The sequence below is a fragment of the Xiphophorus hellerii genome, chromosome 7, assembly GCF_003331165.1.
Source record: "Xiphophorus hellerii strain 12219 chromosome 7, Xiphophorus_hellerii-4.1, whole genome shotgun sequence".
NCBI classification, from domain to species: domain Eukaryota; kingdom Metazoa; phylum Chordata; class Actinopteri; order Cyprinodontiformes; family Poeciliidae; genus Xiphophorus; species Xiphophorus hellerii.
Window position 1 is genome coordinate 17,980,325 of NC_045678.1, and position 15,172 is coordinate 17,995,496.

General features: G+C 37.3%; 2 protein-coding genes across 2 annotated transcripts; one reads left to right on the top strand and one right to left on the bottom strand.

The window, feature by feature from the left end:
• Positions 1-1,950: 1,950 nt before the first annotated feature.
• Positions 1,951-6,908, top strand: abcb11a (ATP-binding cassette, sub-family B (MDR/TAP), member 11a). Its single transcript, XM_032566741.1, has 9 exons — positions 1,951-2,210; positions 2,921-3,034; positions 3,120-3,230; positions 3,310-3,435; positions 3,517-3,720; positions 3,822-3,992; positions 4,071-4,260; positions 6,408-6,677; positions 6,752-6,908. Exons 1-8 carry the CDS (start codon positions 2,025-2,027, stop codon positions 6,491-6,493), a joined length of 1,188 nt encoding a protein of 395 aa, XP_032422632.1. The 5' UTR covers positions 1,951-2,024; the 3' UTR covers positions 6,494-6,677; positions 6,752-6,908.
• A 5,646-nt stretch (positions 6,909-12,554) lies between these two features.
• On the bottom strand, positions 12,555-14,512 carry LOC116722587 (glucose-6-phosphatase 2). Its single transcript, XM_032566742.1, has 5 exons — positions 13,915-14,512; positions 13,728-13,837; positions 13,547-13,658; positions 13,347-13,468; positions 12,555-13,256 (listed from the first exon to the last, which is right to left on the bottom strand). The coding sequence occupies exons 1-5, from the start codon at positions 14,130-14,132 to the stop codon at positions 12,745-12,747; spliced, it is 1,074 nt and encodes a 357-aa protein (XP_032422633.1). The 5' UTR covers positions 14,133-14,512; the 3' UTR covers positions 12,555-12,744.
• Positions 14,513-15,172: the final 660 nt, after the last annotated feature.

Below are 15,172 nucleotides of genomic sequence, written 5' to 3' on the forward strand. Positions count from 1 at the left end.
TTCCAGCAGGACAATGCTCCTTAACACATAAAAGCTTGTGCACCCAATACTTGTTTGTAAAATGATTGAAATATTTTTTATAGAATTATTTCAACAAAAGGGTTGTTTAATGGCATAATTAAAATGCCAGATTGATACATATATTTGCATAATGAGTGTATAGAATGACTTGACCCCAAAGCTCTTTGTCTTGCTTAACACACTACAAAAACTCTCCTAACTCAGGATGACAAAGCATTTAATGGATGCTGCTTTTATTTTGAAACATAACATCAATATGATGACACTGTGAAATGTCTGCTTAAACATATATCAGTGTATGGTACAGAATGTGCACTCAGTACTAGCCTGGGGTCTGTTTAAGTTTTCAGGTCCTGAAAGAACCCAGGTTGCTTTCAGCTCATCTACATTGTTGGCTCTGATGTCCTTCATCTTTGCTTTAAAATTTTAATTGACTATATTTGAGGTTCAGGTCAGTTTTCTGGCCAGTCAAGCACAATGGTCATTTAACCTGATATTGGTAGTTTTTGCCATGGGAAGGTGCCAAGTTATACTGGAAAGTAATATTAGCATGTCCATTAAATATATGTTTTATTCCCATTATTGTATAAAGAAAGGCACTTGTATATATATTTCTTAAAGACAACCATTTATGACAGAAACTCAGCACTTTTCTCTACTTAAAGTTCCGATTTGCCACCTGGAGAGACACGCTGATGATGGTGGTGGGCAGCCTGTGTGCCCTGATCCATGGGTCAGCGTCGCCTCTCATGCTCCTGGTGTACGGCATGATGACCAACACTTTTGTGACTTATGAGCTGGAGGTCCAAGAGCTCAAAGACCCAAACAAGGAGTGCATAAACAATACCATTCATTGGACCAATGGCTCCATTTATGAAACAACTGATAATACCACGGTTTCTTGTGGGTAAGTCAGGAGTGTACTGCTGAGGTGATTAATTGTTGATTGTTGCTTTCACTTCTCTGTCTTCACAGGGTGGATATTGAAGCACAGATGACCATGTTTGCATATTATTACATTGGCATCGGGTTAGGTGTTCTGATTGTTAGTTATTTTCAGGTTTGTTTAAACATTTACCTTTAATTTGAAATTCTTCTGAGCAGAAATGCATTATAGATGAAAAAATAAAAATAAATGAACAACTTTGTCTTTGTGTTTTAGATTGTCTTCTGGGTGTCAGCAGCTGCAAGACAAACTCAGAAAATCAGAAAAACTTATTTCAGGAAAGTTATGCAAATGGAAATTGGATGGTTTGACTGCAACTCTGTTGGGGAACTGAACACAAGGATTTCTGAGTAAGTCTTCAGGTAAAAAAAACTGTCACTGTTGCAAAAAGAATTACATCTGATACATTGCTTTTTCTTCTATCCTCTCTCCCCCTCATAGTGATATCAACAAGATCAACAATGCTATTGCCGATCAGGTGTCCATTTTCATCGAAAGGATCTCAACGTTTGTGTTTGGCTTCATGGTTGGATTCATTGGCGGGTGGAAGCTGACTTTGGTTGTCATAGCAGTCAGCCCTCTGATTGGCATAGCTGCTGGACTCATGGCCATGGTAGTAAAATGACAATGCTTTACAACCAGGAAGTAGGTGACAGTTTTTAATTTTTCTGAGAGTTTGTGTCCTCTACAACTTAAGGCTGTGGCCAGACTAACCGGAAGAGAGCTGACAGCCTACGCAAAGGCAGGAGCAGTGGCAGACGAGGTCCTGTCATCCATCAGGACAGTTGCAGCTTTTGGAGGGGAGGAAAGGGAAGCTGAAAGGTAATTTTGTTAAACTATATGAATGATAAAACATTTTTTTTCCTACTGCATTTAGGTATGTATTTTGTTCATCTATACTTGTACTTTAATGATTTGTTGTATTTAACAAAAATAATACATTTATCCTTTTTTGTAGGGGTCATCGGGTTAAGCGTTTGATTTTAATCTGTGAAGCATTTTTTTGTTGGTGTTAGAGTGAACAGTGCAACATACATGCAGTTTGATTGATTAATTGATGTGTGACAGGTATGACAGAAACCTCATTGAAGCTCAGAACTGGGGTGTAAAGAAAGGCTCAATTGTAGGAGTGTTTCAAGGATACCTGTGGTGCATCATCTTTCTGTGTTATGCCTTGGCCTTTTGGTACGGGTCTAAACTAGTCATTGACACCAAGGAACTGACTCCAGGGAGCCTAATTCAGGTAAACAAAGCTAAGCACGACATATATTTTATGTTGAGTAGTTTTTTTATGTACAAAAATATTACATTTAAAATCTAATATTAAGGTTTTGTCATAAATGAGACACTGAGCATCTTTAAAAGCATTTAGGATGCTGAAGTTCACATAATATTTAATCTATAAATAGAATGTACAACTACAATGAATAATAGGTGTTTTTGAAAAAACAGTACAATTTCTGGTAAAGTCACTAATTAATTCACTCATTGTTTTTTAATTGATTATTAATGTGTTTATTTTCTTATTTCGCATGAAACAGCAAGTTAATTTGAACTCTTAATAAAAATTACTATAGCCACATTGCTTTTGGTTCTCCTGTTTATTTCCTTTTTATTATAAAATTAGAAACATAAAGACTGAATATATATAACTTAAAAAAGTAATTCACACAGATTGGTTTTCAAATAATTAATTTATTACACATTTCTATGCATAAATTTGATAAAACATATTTTTACCTTTTCTAATAAAACACCTGGAACAATATGAAGTATTCTTGAGAGATAAAATTAGCATATTCTTTAAAAAATAATTGATTGATCTTTCACAAATATCAGAGTGAAATATGAGCTACACTAAAACATGAATGTGTCTGACAAGAACACATATTTCAGCTTCTTTTTCACCACTGTACTTCTGCTTCAATGTTTGGTTGCCCTGTTAAACGTCAGGTTTTCTTTGGAGTGCTGATGGCAGCTATGAACCTTGGCCAGGCCTCACCATGTCTGGAGGCCTTTGCTTCTGGTCGGGCAGCAGCAAAAACTATTTTTGAAACAATTGATCGGGTAATGTAACATGTTCTCAGAGGAAATAAAGTTTGGGCAGAGCTGAAACACAATGGCATAAAAGAATATGTTTCCACTTTCACAGGAACCAGAAATTAATTGTTTCTCAGATGATGGACATAAATTAGACAAAGTCAAGGGAGACCTGGAGTTCCACAACATCACCTTCTTTTATCCGTCTCGGCCTGACGTTAAGGTAACTCAACTCACCCGATGTCTATCTTGCTCTCGCTTTGGTCTTAGCAAAACTTGTGAAATTCCGACTGCTTACTCAGATTTTAGATAACCTGAATATGCAGATCAAGGCGGGAGAAACGACTGCTTTTGTTGGTCCGAGTGGATCTGGAAAAAGCACCACAATTCAACTCATTCAAAGATTTTATGATGCAGAGGAAGGAACGGTAACAATCTACCTGCGTAGCTAAAACACATATAAAACTAAAGGCTTCATAATGATCTTTTACTGTAACTCCCATTTCCAGGTGTATTTGGATGGCCATGATATTCGCACATTAAATATCCAGTGGCTTCGTTCTCTCATTGGTATTGTGGAGCAGGAGCCAGTGCTGTTTGCCACAACTATTGCTGAAAATATACGATATGGCCGGCCTGGAGTAACCACGGAAGAAATCATCCAAGCAGCAAAAGAGGCCAATGCTTATAACTTTGTTATGACTCTCCCACAGGTACAGCTCTGGGTAACAATGGAGTGTACGTGCTGGTACTGGATTTTGCATAATTAAAAAAAAAAACCCAACTAAAATGCAATTTTGGATTGATTACACAGAAGTTTGACACACTAGTGGGTGAAGGTGGAGGCCAGATGAGTGGAGGACAGAAGCAGAGGATTGCAATAGCTCGAGCTCTCATCAGAAACCCTAAGATCCTGCTCCTGGACATGGCCACATCAGCCCTAGATAATGAGAGTGAAGCTGTAGTCCAAGAAGCTCTGGATAATGTTAGTTCGCTCACAAGTACACACAAAATTCCAACATTTCAACTAGCTCTGGGGTATTACAAACAAATTTTCCTGCAGGTACGTGCAGGAAGGACAACCATCTCCATAGCCCACCGTCTCTCCACAATCAGAAATGCAGATGTGATTGTCGGATTTGAACATGGACGTGCTGTGGAGAGAGGAACGCACAGCGAGTTACTAGAAAAGCAAGGTGTCTACTTCACGCTTGTGACCCTGCAGAACCAAGGTTCATCCAACACACCAAATGGTAAGACATTTGAGGGATATGACTGCAAATAAGATTAGAAAGTATCTATTTGTAAAAGTTTGTGAGCTTGTTGATCATTAAAAAGCCCCAAATTAGTATTAAAGTCTAGAACAGATTAAAAGTTTTATATAAAAAGTGCAGGTTTAAAGATTTGTTAAATTAAGGATTAGCATACTTTGGTTCATTTAAATGATTTTGTTACTATTTAATCCAAAAAATAAATAAATATATAATAAAATATATATAATAAAATATGATGCTTCACTTTGGCAGAGGTCTAAGACAATAATTACTGACTTGCTGTGTGTTGGGAAAAGCTGTTGAGTGTTTCAACTATTACTTAAAAAAGACTGGAATAATATAATAACAAACCATTTGAGAGTTGACACAGATGGATGCGTGTTTTGTATTTGTGTCATATTTTGTTGTGTTTTGTTTTGTTTTCAAATGCAGTAGCTGAAGGATACTGCATTTGAAAACTGTACATTATTTAATGTACAGTTAAATAATGTCATGAAAGAATCTATTCAAGAACACAATTATTAAGTAATTTTTTTTATGCCAACCCTAATCTAGGTTGCCTTTATGTCTAGTGTTAGCAAAACTGCAGATAACGAGAAAATATGAGAAAAATATAGTCTAATATCTGTGAGAAAAAGGTCCAGTGAAGCTCCAGGATGGATGGACTGATGGACTGTTGGACACAAATGTTGTGAACCACAATGAACAGCTGGATAATTCATTATGAAAACAGGGAGTGGGCAGGTTGCGAAAACCAAACGCAGAAAAGCAACCACCTAAGAAGGAGAGTTATTAAAACATGACTGAACTTGAACAGAACAGAAAACTTTGCTCTTTGGAGGTCAGGACATACAAATATGATTAAAAAAGAAGGATTGCTACAAAGTCTGTGGGTCAAAGCAGTTTTACCTTTAATTAGCACTATAATTAGTACACTGGACTGTATGTAATTGGATCTGTCTGCATGATTTGGATTGTATTGAAATACATTTGACTGATGTGAACTGATTTGAGACCAAAGAATTGAACATGAATTCAACCTCATTGTCTGTTCAGTGCCTTGAGATGACAATAAATGTATGTAATTAGAGCTACACTAGGAAATTTGAACTGAACTGAACTGAATTTATTTCAGTTGAATAAATGGTACTATGCATACACATTGGGAGTAAATGGCAGCAGGTACAGGGCAGTGTAATGATGATAAATCCTTTCAGTGTAGGCAAGAAGTGAAACCAGCAAAACAAAACAATCAAAGCTGAAACAAAACAGACAAAGATTGTCATTGTGAATCAGCAGACTGCATAATGACTGAGCAGCCGGACTTGTCTTATCGCCTTCATCATACATGTTGTTTTCCTTTTCTTTTGTTATTTGATATTTACTGATGAGCCCATAAATAACCACTGATCCAGTTTTAAAGCAGGTTGTAAAATATGCATTTTTGCATAGACAATGGTGAAAACATTACTCAAAAATTTTCTTTATTGCATTGTGTCCACTGTAAATGGAATTGTAAAATGCAAACACAGCATTACACACACTCATGATAAAACAAGCAGCTCTTATAGCAGACAAAGAAGCCGAAACACACCCCAGAGCCCTACCTTATGCTGAGCAGGCTGTTGGTTTTTCTGTCTTAACTTTCCCAACCTAAAACCATCAGAGAACTGTGGATGGACCCAGACGTAGGTGCGCATGTGAGAGAACCAAAGAATCTCACAGAACTAGATGCGCTCTTCATAAACAGTAAACAAACCACATTGGAAAAACTCAGCTGGCACGACAGACTGTGTTGACTAATGGGAGTTGTTATATTACTTTTGTTTTAAGATCATTTTCTTTGTTTGCTTTGTGAACATGTATAGCAGGAAGTTACAAATCATGTCATCGGTAGCTATGAAAAAGAGGTAATCCGATACTCTGGGAGACTAGATATTTTGAACAGCAACTCAGGATAGTTAGCTTCCACAAACTTTATCACTGTGTTCCATCATTTTTTCAACACAAGGTTAGGGGTAACAGGCAAAAATCTTCCATTAAGTACACATGCCATTCATGTTTTTGGTTTAGGTGGCTGGAAACTATCATAGTTGTTACAAAACTTCTTTGATTATTTGTTGCAGAAGTCATCACTGAGCCAAATGAGGATGAATTTGATCTAAAAGTGGAGAGTTTTAGACATGGAAGTTGTAGATCTACCAAAAGGTAAAACAGATTGTACACTTCAATGAGATTAGCACTAGATTATCAACAAATAATTGATCTTCTCAATCTCAAGCAGCAGGAGCTCTGTGCGTCTGCGATCTCAAAGCCAACTGTCAAATGACTTTGTCCCAGATGCATTGTCTGGAAGCTTCATGATCCCTTCAGATCTCCAGATAACACCTAAAAATGTAACCCATCCATTTGTGATTAAGAACTTGCTAAATCTATAGCTAGACTCGGTTTCATACAGATCTGTCAACAGGTGACTGAGGAAGGCCCTGAAGAGCATGAAGAGCCAGCTCCAGTTGCACGCATCCTGAAGTACAACCGACCAGAGTGGCCGTACATGCTGTTGGGATCACTGGGAGCTGCAGTCAATGGCTCTGTCAACCCCATCTATGCAGTCCTGTTCAGCCAGATTCTCGGGGTAAGAACTCCTTCCGTGATGACTGTACAATCATGTTCTTTGTTACAAGTTGAGCTGTTTGGATTGGTTATTGTAAACAGATTGTTTAGTAAAGCAGTTGTTTTATAGATTTTCTAATTCTGTGGTTGTTTTTCAGACTTTTGCCGTTCAGGATTTAAATCAGCAACGGGAAGAGATCAACGGGATCTGCATTCTGTTTTGCATTGTGGCTGTGATCAGTTTCTTTTCACAGTTTCTCCAGGTTATTTCTCTTTTTCTTAAAAATTATGCAAATTGTCATAATGTGTTTAGAAAAATGTGCACACATATAGACTCTGAGCTGATGCTAGTTGTTAGAAAATTAAAATTTTGTGGATTTAATAAATTTAAATTTATAGAGTTGCAAACTCTATAAATTTAAATACAAACCCAAAAAACATAATGAAAGAGCACATGTATGCTCATTGTACAACAAATATTGCCAATAATGTTTAGGTTGGAAAATTTGAAAGTAAAAATGTGAGAAGAAATAAAATTATTAATTTTAATATTTAAGGCTCATCTAATTGCATAAAATTGGCATTTTAATAGATATATGTTCCCTTTTGAGAGAAACTGTCCTCAAAGCAATCCATCCATCCATCCATCCATCCATCCATCCATCCATCCATCCATCCATCCAGCCATTAAACAATCTACATATATCACAAAATAAAGACATTCTTGAAACAATTCCTTAAAGTCTGCATTGAAACAGAGTAGATAAAAAAACATCAGCTTTCAAACACTGGCTCACATTTGTTTATTTAGGGTTATGCTTTTGCTAAATCTGGAGAGCTGCTGACCCGCCGCCTGAGAAAAGTGGGCTTCCAGGCCATGCTGAGACAGGAAATTGGCTGGTTTGATGATCCCAGGAACAGTCCTGGGGCTCTGACTACCAGACTGGCCACAGATGCATCCATGGTGCAAGGGGTACGTTTTTGTTTTCAGGGTTGTATTTATCTTACTTATTGGTGTGTTCTTTTGGGATGGTGATTATAGTCATGACTAAAATTATTTCTGCAGGCAACAGGTTCCCAGATTGGCATGATTGTGAACTCACTGACCAACATTGGAGCCTCTTTCATCATTGCCTTCTACTTCAGTTGGAAGTTAACATTAGTTATCATGTGCTTCCTGCCTCTTATTGGACTGTCTGGTGTGTTCCAAGCCAAAATGCTGACAGGATTTGCAAACGAAGATAAAAAATCTATGGAAGCAGCAGGTCAGGTAAGCTGCTGTTTCTTCCCAGTACCAAACCAGATCATTCATTACTGAGCTGATATTTTGCTGTGAGATTGAGAGCTACAAATAGTGTCTGTCCTACAGGTATCCAGTGAGGCTCTTGGCAACATCAGAACTATTGCAGGTTTAGCCAAAGAGCGGTCATTTGTGGAATTGTATGAGCAAAAGCTGGAGCTGCCTTTTAAATCTGCCAAGAAGAAAGCCAACATCTATGGCCTATGTTTCGGTTTTGCACAGTGTGTCATCTTTATGGCATATGCTGCTTCTTTTAGATATGGAGGTTACCTGGTCAGAGTTGAAGGGTTACCCTACATGCTGGTGTTTAGGTTGGTTAGACCCATGGTAATTAAGAAATATATATTTTAATATCATCCTTATGTTGATTCTGCACTCTTGCAATCTGTCCCTAGAGTGATTTCAGCCATTGTGATCAGTGGAATGGCACTGGGCAGAGCTTCCTCCTTCACTCCAGATTATGCCAAAGCCAAAATTGCTGCTGCTCAATTCTTTCAACTGTTGGACAGGGTTCCTAAAATCAGCATCAACCACACAGATGGACAGAAATGGGTCAGTGGGTTTTAAATTTTTAAATACAATTTTTGCATTTTGTGAGTGTGTATTTTAAGAAGAACCTTACGCATTTATAGGAGATATTCAAAGGAGAAATTGAGTTTCTTAATTGCAAGTTTACATATCCGACAAGACCAGACATTCAAGTGCTGAGTGGCCTGGTTGTTTCGGTGAAGCCTGGGCAGACGTTGGCTTTTGTTGGGAGCAGTGGCTGTGGGAAAAGCACCAGCGTCCAGTTACTGGAACGGTTTTATGACCCAGATGAGGGACAAGTGGTGCGTGTTGGTCAATTTACATGTAAACAGCACAAAATTCTTTAAAAAAACCTTCTGTTTGGTTAAACTGTGTTATTATTACTTACAGTTAATTGATGGTCACCCATCCCATACCGTCAATGTTCCCTTCCTGAGGTCTCAGATTGGCATAGTGTCACAGGAACCAGTTTTATTTGACTGCAGCATAGCAGAGAACATACAATATGGAGATAACACTCGAACTGTTGCCATGGAGGAGGTTGTGGAAGCTGCCAAGAAGGCCCATCTTCATGACTTTGTGATGGGTCTACCAAATGTGAGTGGAAATGCCTCATTTTAATAATGACATTTTAAAATAACTACTGTAGTTATCATATTATTATGTTCATTTAGTGAATAAACTGAACAAAAAACTTTAGTCATATCCTGGTTAATACTAGTTTGGTATGATGAAGACTGTAATGGTAAATCTTAATTTGAGGGTTAAAATGTTTTTTGTTTTTTTTTTCTTTTTAAATCAGTCAGCAACGGGAAAGAGTAGTCATCTGTCAGGTGGAAAGTTAAGGGTTTGTTGACTCCAGCTTTTTGCCCTTCCACATGTTGGTGTGATCCTAGGCTAAACATTTAACCCCAACTTGCCCATCAATCTGTTTATGAGGGCATGCATGTGTGCATCTTCATTAGTGAAACTTGGTGATTGGGTGTCTAGTACCAAGCAGTATGATTAGAAACATTCTGCATAAATTCATCCCATAATATTCTAATAAACTTTTTATTTGATTTAGACCTACACAATGCTTTTGGTTATATGAAAACAAATAATCCTTTCTTAAAAAAACGAGTTGCCTATAAATTTGATTATATCATGCATAATGTTTTCTTAGGTGGCTTTATCATCTTTATTGTGATACAACATTCCTTTTAGCTTAACTTTATACTATTTTGCCTGGAGCTAAAATGTCACAAAATGTAAGAGAGTTGAAAGGGTATTTGTACCTAATGATGCAATATGGAGAACAAATGATAATCATGTTCATTATTCATTCTCTTTACCACTTGAACACACTGGTAGAAATATGAGACTCAGGTTGGTGCCCAGGGCTCACAGCTGTCAAGGGGACAGAAGCAACGCATTGCTATCGCTCGAGCCATTGTCCGAAACCCCAAGATCCTGCTGCTAGATGAGGCGACTTCTGCTCTGGACACAGAGAGTGAACAGGTGAAATAAATAATAATAATAAAAAAAAACAGACATAACTACATTAACAAAAGAGATTCAGCTGAACAAAGTACATTTTCTTACGTGCATTAAAAATACCCTTGCATGAAACCCCAACAGCGTTTTGTCTTGATAGAGCTTTGTTTATCTGCAGACTGTTCAGTCTGCACTGGATGAAGCAAGAAAAGGACGGACCTGCATTGTCATTGCTCACCGGCTCTCCACCATCCAGAATGCAGACATTATAGCAGTAATGTCCCAAGGAGTAGTCATCGAACAAGGCACACATGGTAAACTCATGGCTAAGAAGGGAGCATATTACAAACTGGTCACAACAGGAGCTCCGATCAGCTAATCACTTGGAGCAACAAACAGTATTAAGAATCTTTGATAAAATAAATCAGTACATCACTATGAATTCAATGATGCTGTGGTGAGTGCATGTTTAAAATCAGAAGGTAATAATTTGAAATTGAGTTTTTCTGTGTGTCTAAAAAATGTGTCTAAAAAATTAATTTTTATACACTTTCATATCATTGAAAGATACAAAATAACAGCAATGCAGGACGATGTCTAGCAGGTCTAAACATCCTTGCAACAAATGCTTCCGATGTGCTCCCTGCTCCAATTTCAGATATTATGGCGTTATTTGTCTCCTAGAGCGAAAAGCTAGTTGCAGTCTCTGTTAAAACAAAGTTAATAATTACATTGATCATTTTAGCTTTTTGAGATTAAGACTCTATTGTATACAATATTTATATGTTTATTGTTATACTATATAAATTGAGGGATTAAAAAACTACATCTTACTATGTGTGTCTTGTTTAGCTGTAGTTGAGGTTTTAAAATAGTCTTTATATAGTGAATTCTAAACTAAAGAAAATAAAACATTTAATTTTGAACTTTGAAAATCTGCAAACCACATAATAATCCAAACTTGGAAGATTTGCCTTTTTAAAATGTTTTTTATTCCTTTTCTTTTCTTTTTCTTTAATTTAATTCCTACATACCTTTCATTACCTTTTGACCAAATCATCTTTTGGTTGTAATGCCTATACATCAATGTTTACTTCATTTTCATCAATACTATTTTAACTTTCATTGTAGTTAAGCTGTGACCACAGCTGACCTCATCTTTGTGACTGTTTTGGGTCCCCTGCTAGCCTGGATTCCCTGAGACAACTTTAGTTAGCACAGAGTTACAAATCACATAAAATCATTGCTATGAAGCTCAACCTTGAGCTTCATAGCAATGAAGCAGTGTTAGCAAAGTCATTCCTTAATAAGAGCTTCATGGTATCTTGTCTGAAGTTTGCCAAAAAAGAACGTGAAGAACTCTCAGATAATGAGAAACAAAATTCTCTGGTCTCATGACCCAAAAGTTTAACACTTTGGTGTGAAAGTCAGGCTCACCTTTTCACCAGGCCAATAGCATACATACAGTGAAGCATAGTGGTGACAGTGTCATGCTCGGGGGATGTTTTGCTGCAGCAGAAACTGGCAAACTAGTCAGTGTAGAGGGTAGATGAATCCAGCAATGTACACTACAGTGACATCCTGGATCCAGAAAGCTGAAGTTTTGTTTAAGCTTTGGCAAAGAGCCTTCTCTCTCAAAGTAGTTACATCATTCAGCAGTGGGCCTCAGGGGCATCCGATGCTAAGCAACCAGAGACTGTGAGAAAAGATGAAATGGGTCTCTACTCAGGAGTTTAATTAATCCATATAATCTGGTTACATCAGAGACTCTGTTCTGCATCATTACTTTTAAATTCATTAATATCTGAATTTTCCCGGAGAAACTGCTAAGAGACAAACAAGAGATTATGTAATGCACCCTGAGCAGGATGTGCACATTGACAACACAAACAGAGAGAATCATGTGAGTGATTCTGTAAATTTAACAAAGTCAAGGACTTAAAGAAGCATAAATGTTTGGTAATATGTTAAAAAGAAAAACTTTATAGTGTATTCACGTTTTAAAATTGTATTTGTATTTTTATAACCCACAGAACAAAATATTATGCTAATTATCACCAATCTGTATCTTATGTAAGAAGTGTTCATAAGAAATTTTGATTAATGAAGAGAAGGTTTTTCTTTTCAAAGTTAGAAAGTTGTTTTTCTACAATTTACCAATTATTCATTTGATTCATGTTTCGAGCTAAACACAGACACTCATAAATTGACAAACTCTCTGCTTCAAAAGTGTTTAAATCATCATGTTGTAGGGTTGTACATAAATCATTTTAATTATTGTAAATTAGATTAGCCTTCCTTTCAAAATACTGTAGATATAATACCAAGAACAAAGACATAACATAAACTTGAGAAATCTTCTCATTGTGACTGGGATCAAATGATACAAATGTATTATTTAAACTAAAAAATATAAATTTTTTCCCACATAAATTGCAGTTTCAGTGCTTCTATGTGTGCAATAACAATCAATCATCATTTTCTACAAATTATAACAAAACGCACTGAGGACAAATGTTGCAAAAAGAAAACAGTCCTTTTATTTTCTAACAGAGTTTTCTCTCATCGTCTCTGATTAGCAAACAAACACAATAAGGTATTACAGCAACAACGCCAAAAGGAACTGAAGCACTTTTGCAAAATGACAGTAAGTAAAACAGAGCCTCACTGTGATTTGGCATCTTGATGAGGTCATACAGCTGCAGGATGGTGAGATTTGCAGTCATGCATAAGAGTTTAAATGCAGCATTGCAGCTGTTTTTTCCCTTACAGCTCTGAATGAACATCTCAGAGTTCACCGCAAGTCCTAGACCAAACAAGGCTCCCAGGTTCCTGCATAGTCCGGCAAAGGGTGTGGTGTCCAGATGAATCCAGTCTGGGTTTGCACACCACATTTTGGCTTTGGCGACCGACCATAAAGGATCAAAGTCCAGAAGCTTAAGGAGCAAGTAAAAACAAATAGCAAACGAGAGAAGAAAAATATTGACCAGGAGGTACCGTTTCAAGCTTGCATTATAGATCCAGGTAATGTAGTCAAAGGCTTCAGCAACAAGCATACCTAAACATTATAGAGATTAGAAAAAGATTGTCATCTCAAATGTAAAGCACATCTGATACTGTTAACATGTGACAACTGAGCAGAACGTACCAATGACGAGACCGAGAACAACTTGATGAGGGAAGTGAGTTGCAATGAAAACTCTGGAAATGCAAACACTTATCTGAATGACCCAGAAAGCTGTCCACAGAATGGACTTCAAGAGATGAACCCTGCAGAAAAAAAAAAAGTTAAACGCTCTGATATAAAACCTGCTTCTGACTTTGTGAAAGCATCACGTAAATGTCCACCTTTGAAAGCTCCAGACAGAGGAGATGCAAGAGGACCTGGTGAAGGCTAGAGCAGAAGTGACCATCACATACCACACACATGATGAGCCCATAGCATGACCAGATGGACTACCTGTAAAAACATAAATCATTGAAAGTGTTTTTTGAACAACATTCTTAAACTCAATACAAACCTACTTACCAGGTCCTGTTTCACACGTAATGTGAAACTGATCCAGATGTGGCTTTGAGCTGTTCTGGAACAAGTGGGTTTCGTGAACCCACCAATAAGGTCTCTGTCCATACAGAATCCTGAGTAAGAAGATGTTTGATTTTAATTTCTAAGCTCACACTTTAAAGATAAAATGCCATTATCTGGGAAGACTTACCACTTGAAAATAAGATTGAACCAGTCTCCAACAACAGCCACCCATATCATCTTGGTGCCAACATTATGGCTGAGATGAAACCAGAGAGGGAAATAGACATAGAAAATATTACGAGGGTCACCCACTATTGACATGAAGCTGAGGAAGCTGTTGTATTCTCGGTAGTTGTTCTGCAGATGCTGTATAATTAGGACACCTGATGTATGAATAAAATCCATGTTTCCTTTCTTAGAGCAGCTGGTTTCTTTCCAGCACCAGTCAAAGCAGCATCATGATGCCCTACCTCTCTTTGCAACTCTTTTATATTGCAAACTGGGCATCACAAATCATTCATCAAAGCCATGGAAACAAGAAGTAAGTACAAATTGTCTGAGCTCATATGGAATATAATAATGTGTTCCCAAGTCATGAGAGGTCAGCATTTTAAGACATGTTTAAAAGATTGTGTACAAGAAGACAGTGTCATTAGGATATTTCCCAGAACATAGCTTGTACAGACGTTAAATATTAGCCACTGCAAACACCAGGAGAGAGAGAGCGCACTTCCCGTAACCTTCTGCACCACTTCAGCCTGATTAATACAGTCATTTTCAGTGACCATAGCAACAAAATGGGCTTCCCTTTAAAAACAGAGCCCATCTGGCCTCCTCTGCTGAGGTTACTGGGTACAATGATTCTCAGAGGGTTTCTGCACATCAGATTATAAAGTTAGATTTCTTAAAAATCCCAGTTAAATTTGGCACTGAGTTGGAAACTTAGTATCATTAGCCAACCATATTGTAAGGTCATATTTTTTCCCAATCTACTAGCCCCATGTATTGGACCTCTCAAAAAGCAATAGAACATCCATTGTTAGCCCACAACCCCCTCCGTATCCACCCCAAAATGCTTGTGTTGCCCCCAGATAAAATGATATCCTGGGTCATGAGCCATGATAAAAATAATAAAAACGCCTCACTGCTCATAGAGACAGAAAATAACTGATTTTAGTTTCTTAGAACTCCCTTCTAGACCTCAAGCAGCTTCGATAATGGCGCTCGTTACTCCTTCAGACTCATGGGATCTTGATGTCCACAACGAAATTCTAAATTTACTTTAATTTCAAAGAGTACTTTGAGACTCTGCCGCTTTATCCTGGAACTCTATTAATCAAACTCTCTCCAACTGACATATTAAATACATATTAAATACTTTTAAAAGATACTTGGAAATGATGGATGCTGTTAACATTATTACAAACATGTTCTCCCTGAAAACT

Excerpts from the sequence above, each read along its gene's own strand:
- abcb11a (XM_032566741.1), top strand. The coding sequence starts at position 2,025 with ATGTGTGACAGGTATGACAGAAACCTCATTGAAGCTCAGAACTGGGGT. Across the intron at positions 3,993-4,070 it reads TCCAAGAAGCTCTGGATAAT|GTACGTGCAGGAAGGACAAC; the intron begins GTTAGTTCGCTC and ends ATTTTCCTGCAG. Across the intron at positions 4,261-6,407 it reads TTCATCCAACACACCAAATG|AAGTCATCACTGAGCCAAAT; the intron begins GTAAGACATTTG and ends TATTTGTTGCAG.
- LOC116722587 (XM_032566742.1), bottom strand. The coding sequence starts at position 14,132 with ATGGATTTTATTCATACATCAGGTGTCCTAATTATACAGCATCTGCAG. Across the intron at positions 13,838-13,914 it reads TTCAATCTTATTTTCAAGTG|GATTCTGTATGGACAGAGAC; the intron begins GTAAGTCTTCCC and ends CTTCTTACTCAG. Across the intron at positions 13,659-13,727 it reads TACGTGTGAAACAGGACCTG|GTAGTCCATCTGGTCATGCT; the intron begins GTAAGTAGGTTT and ends ATGTTTTTACAG.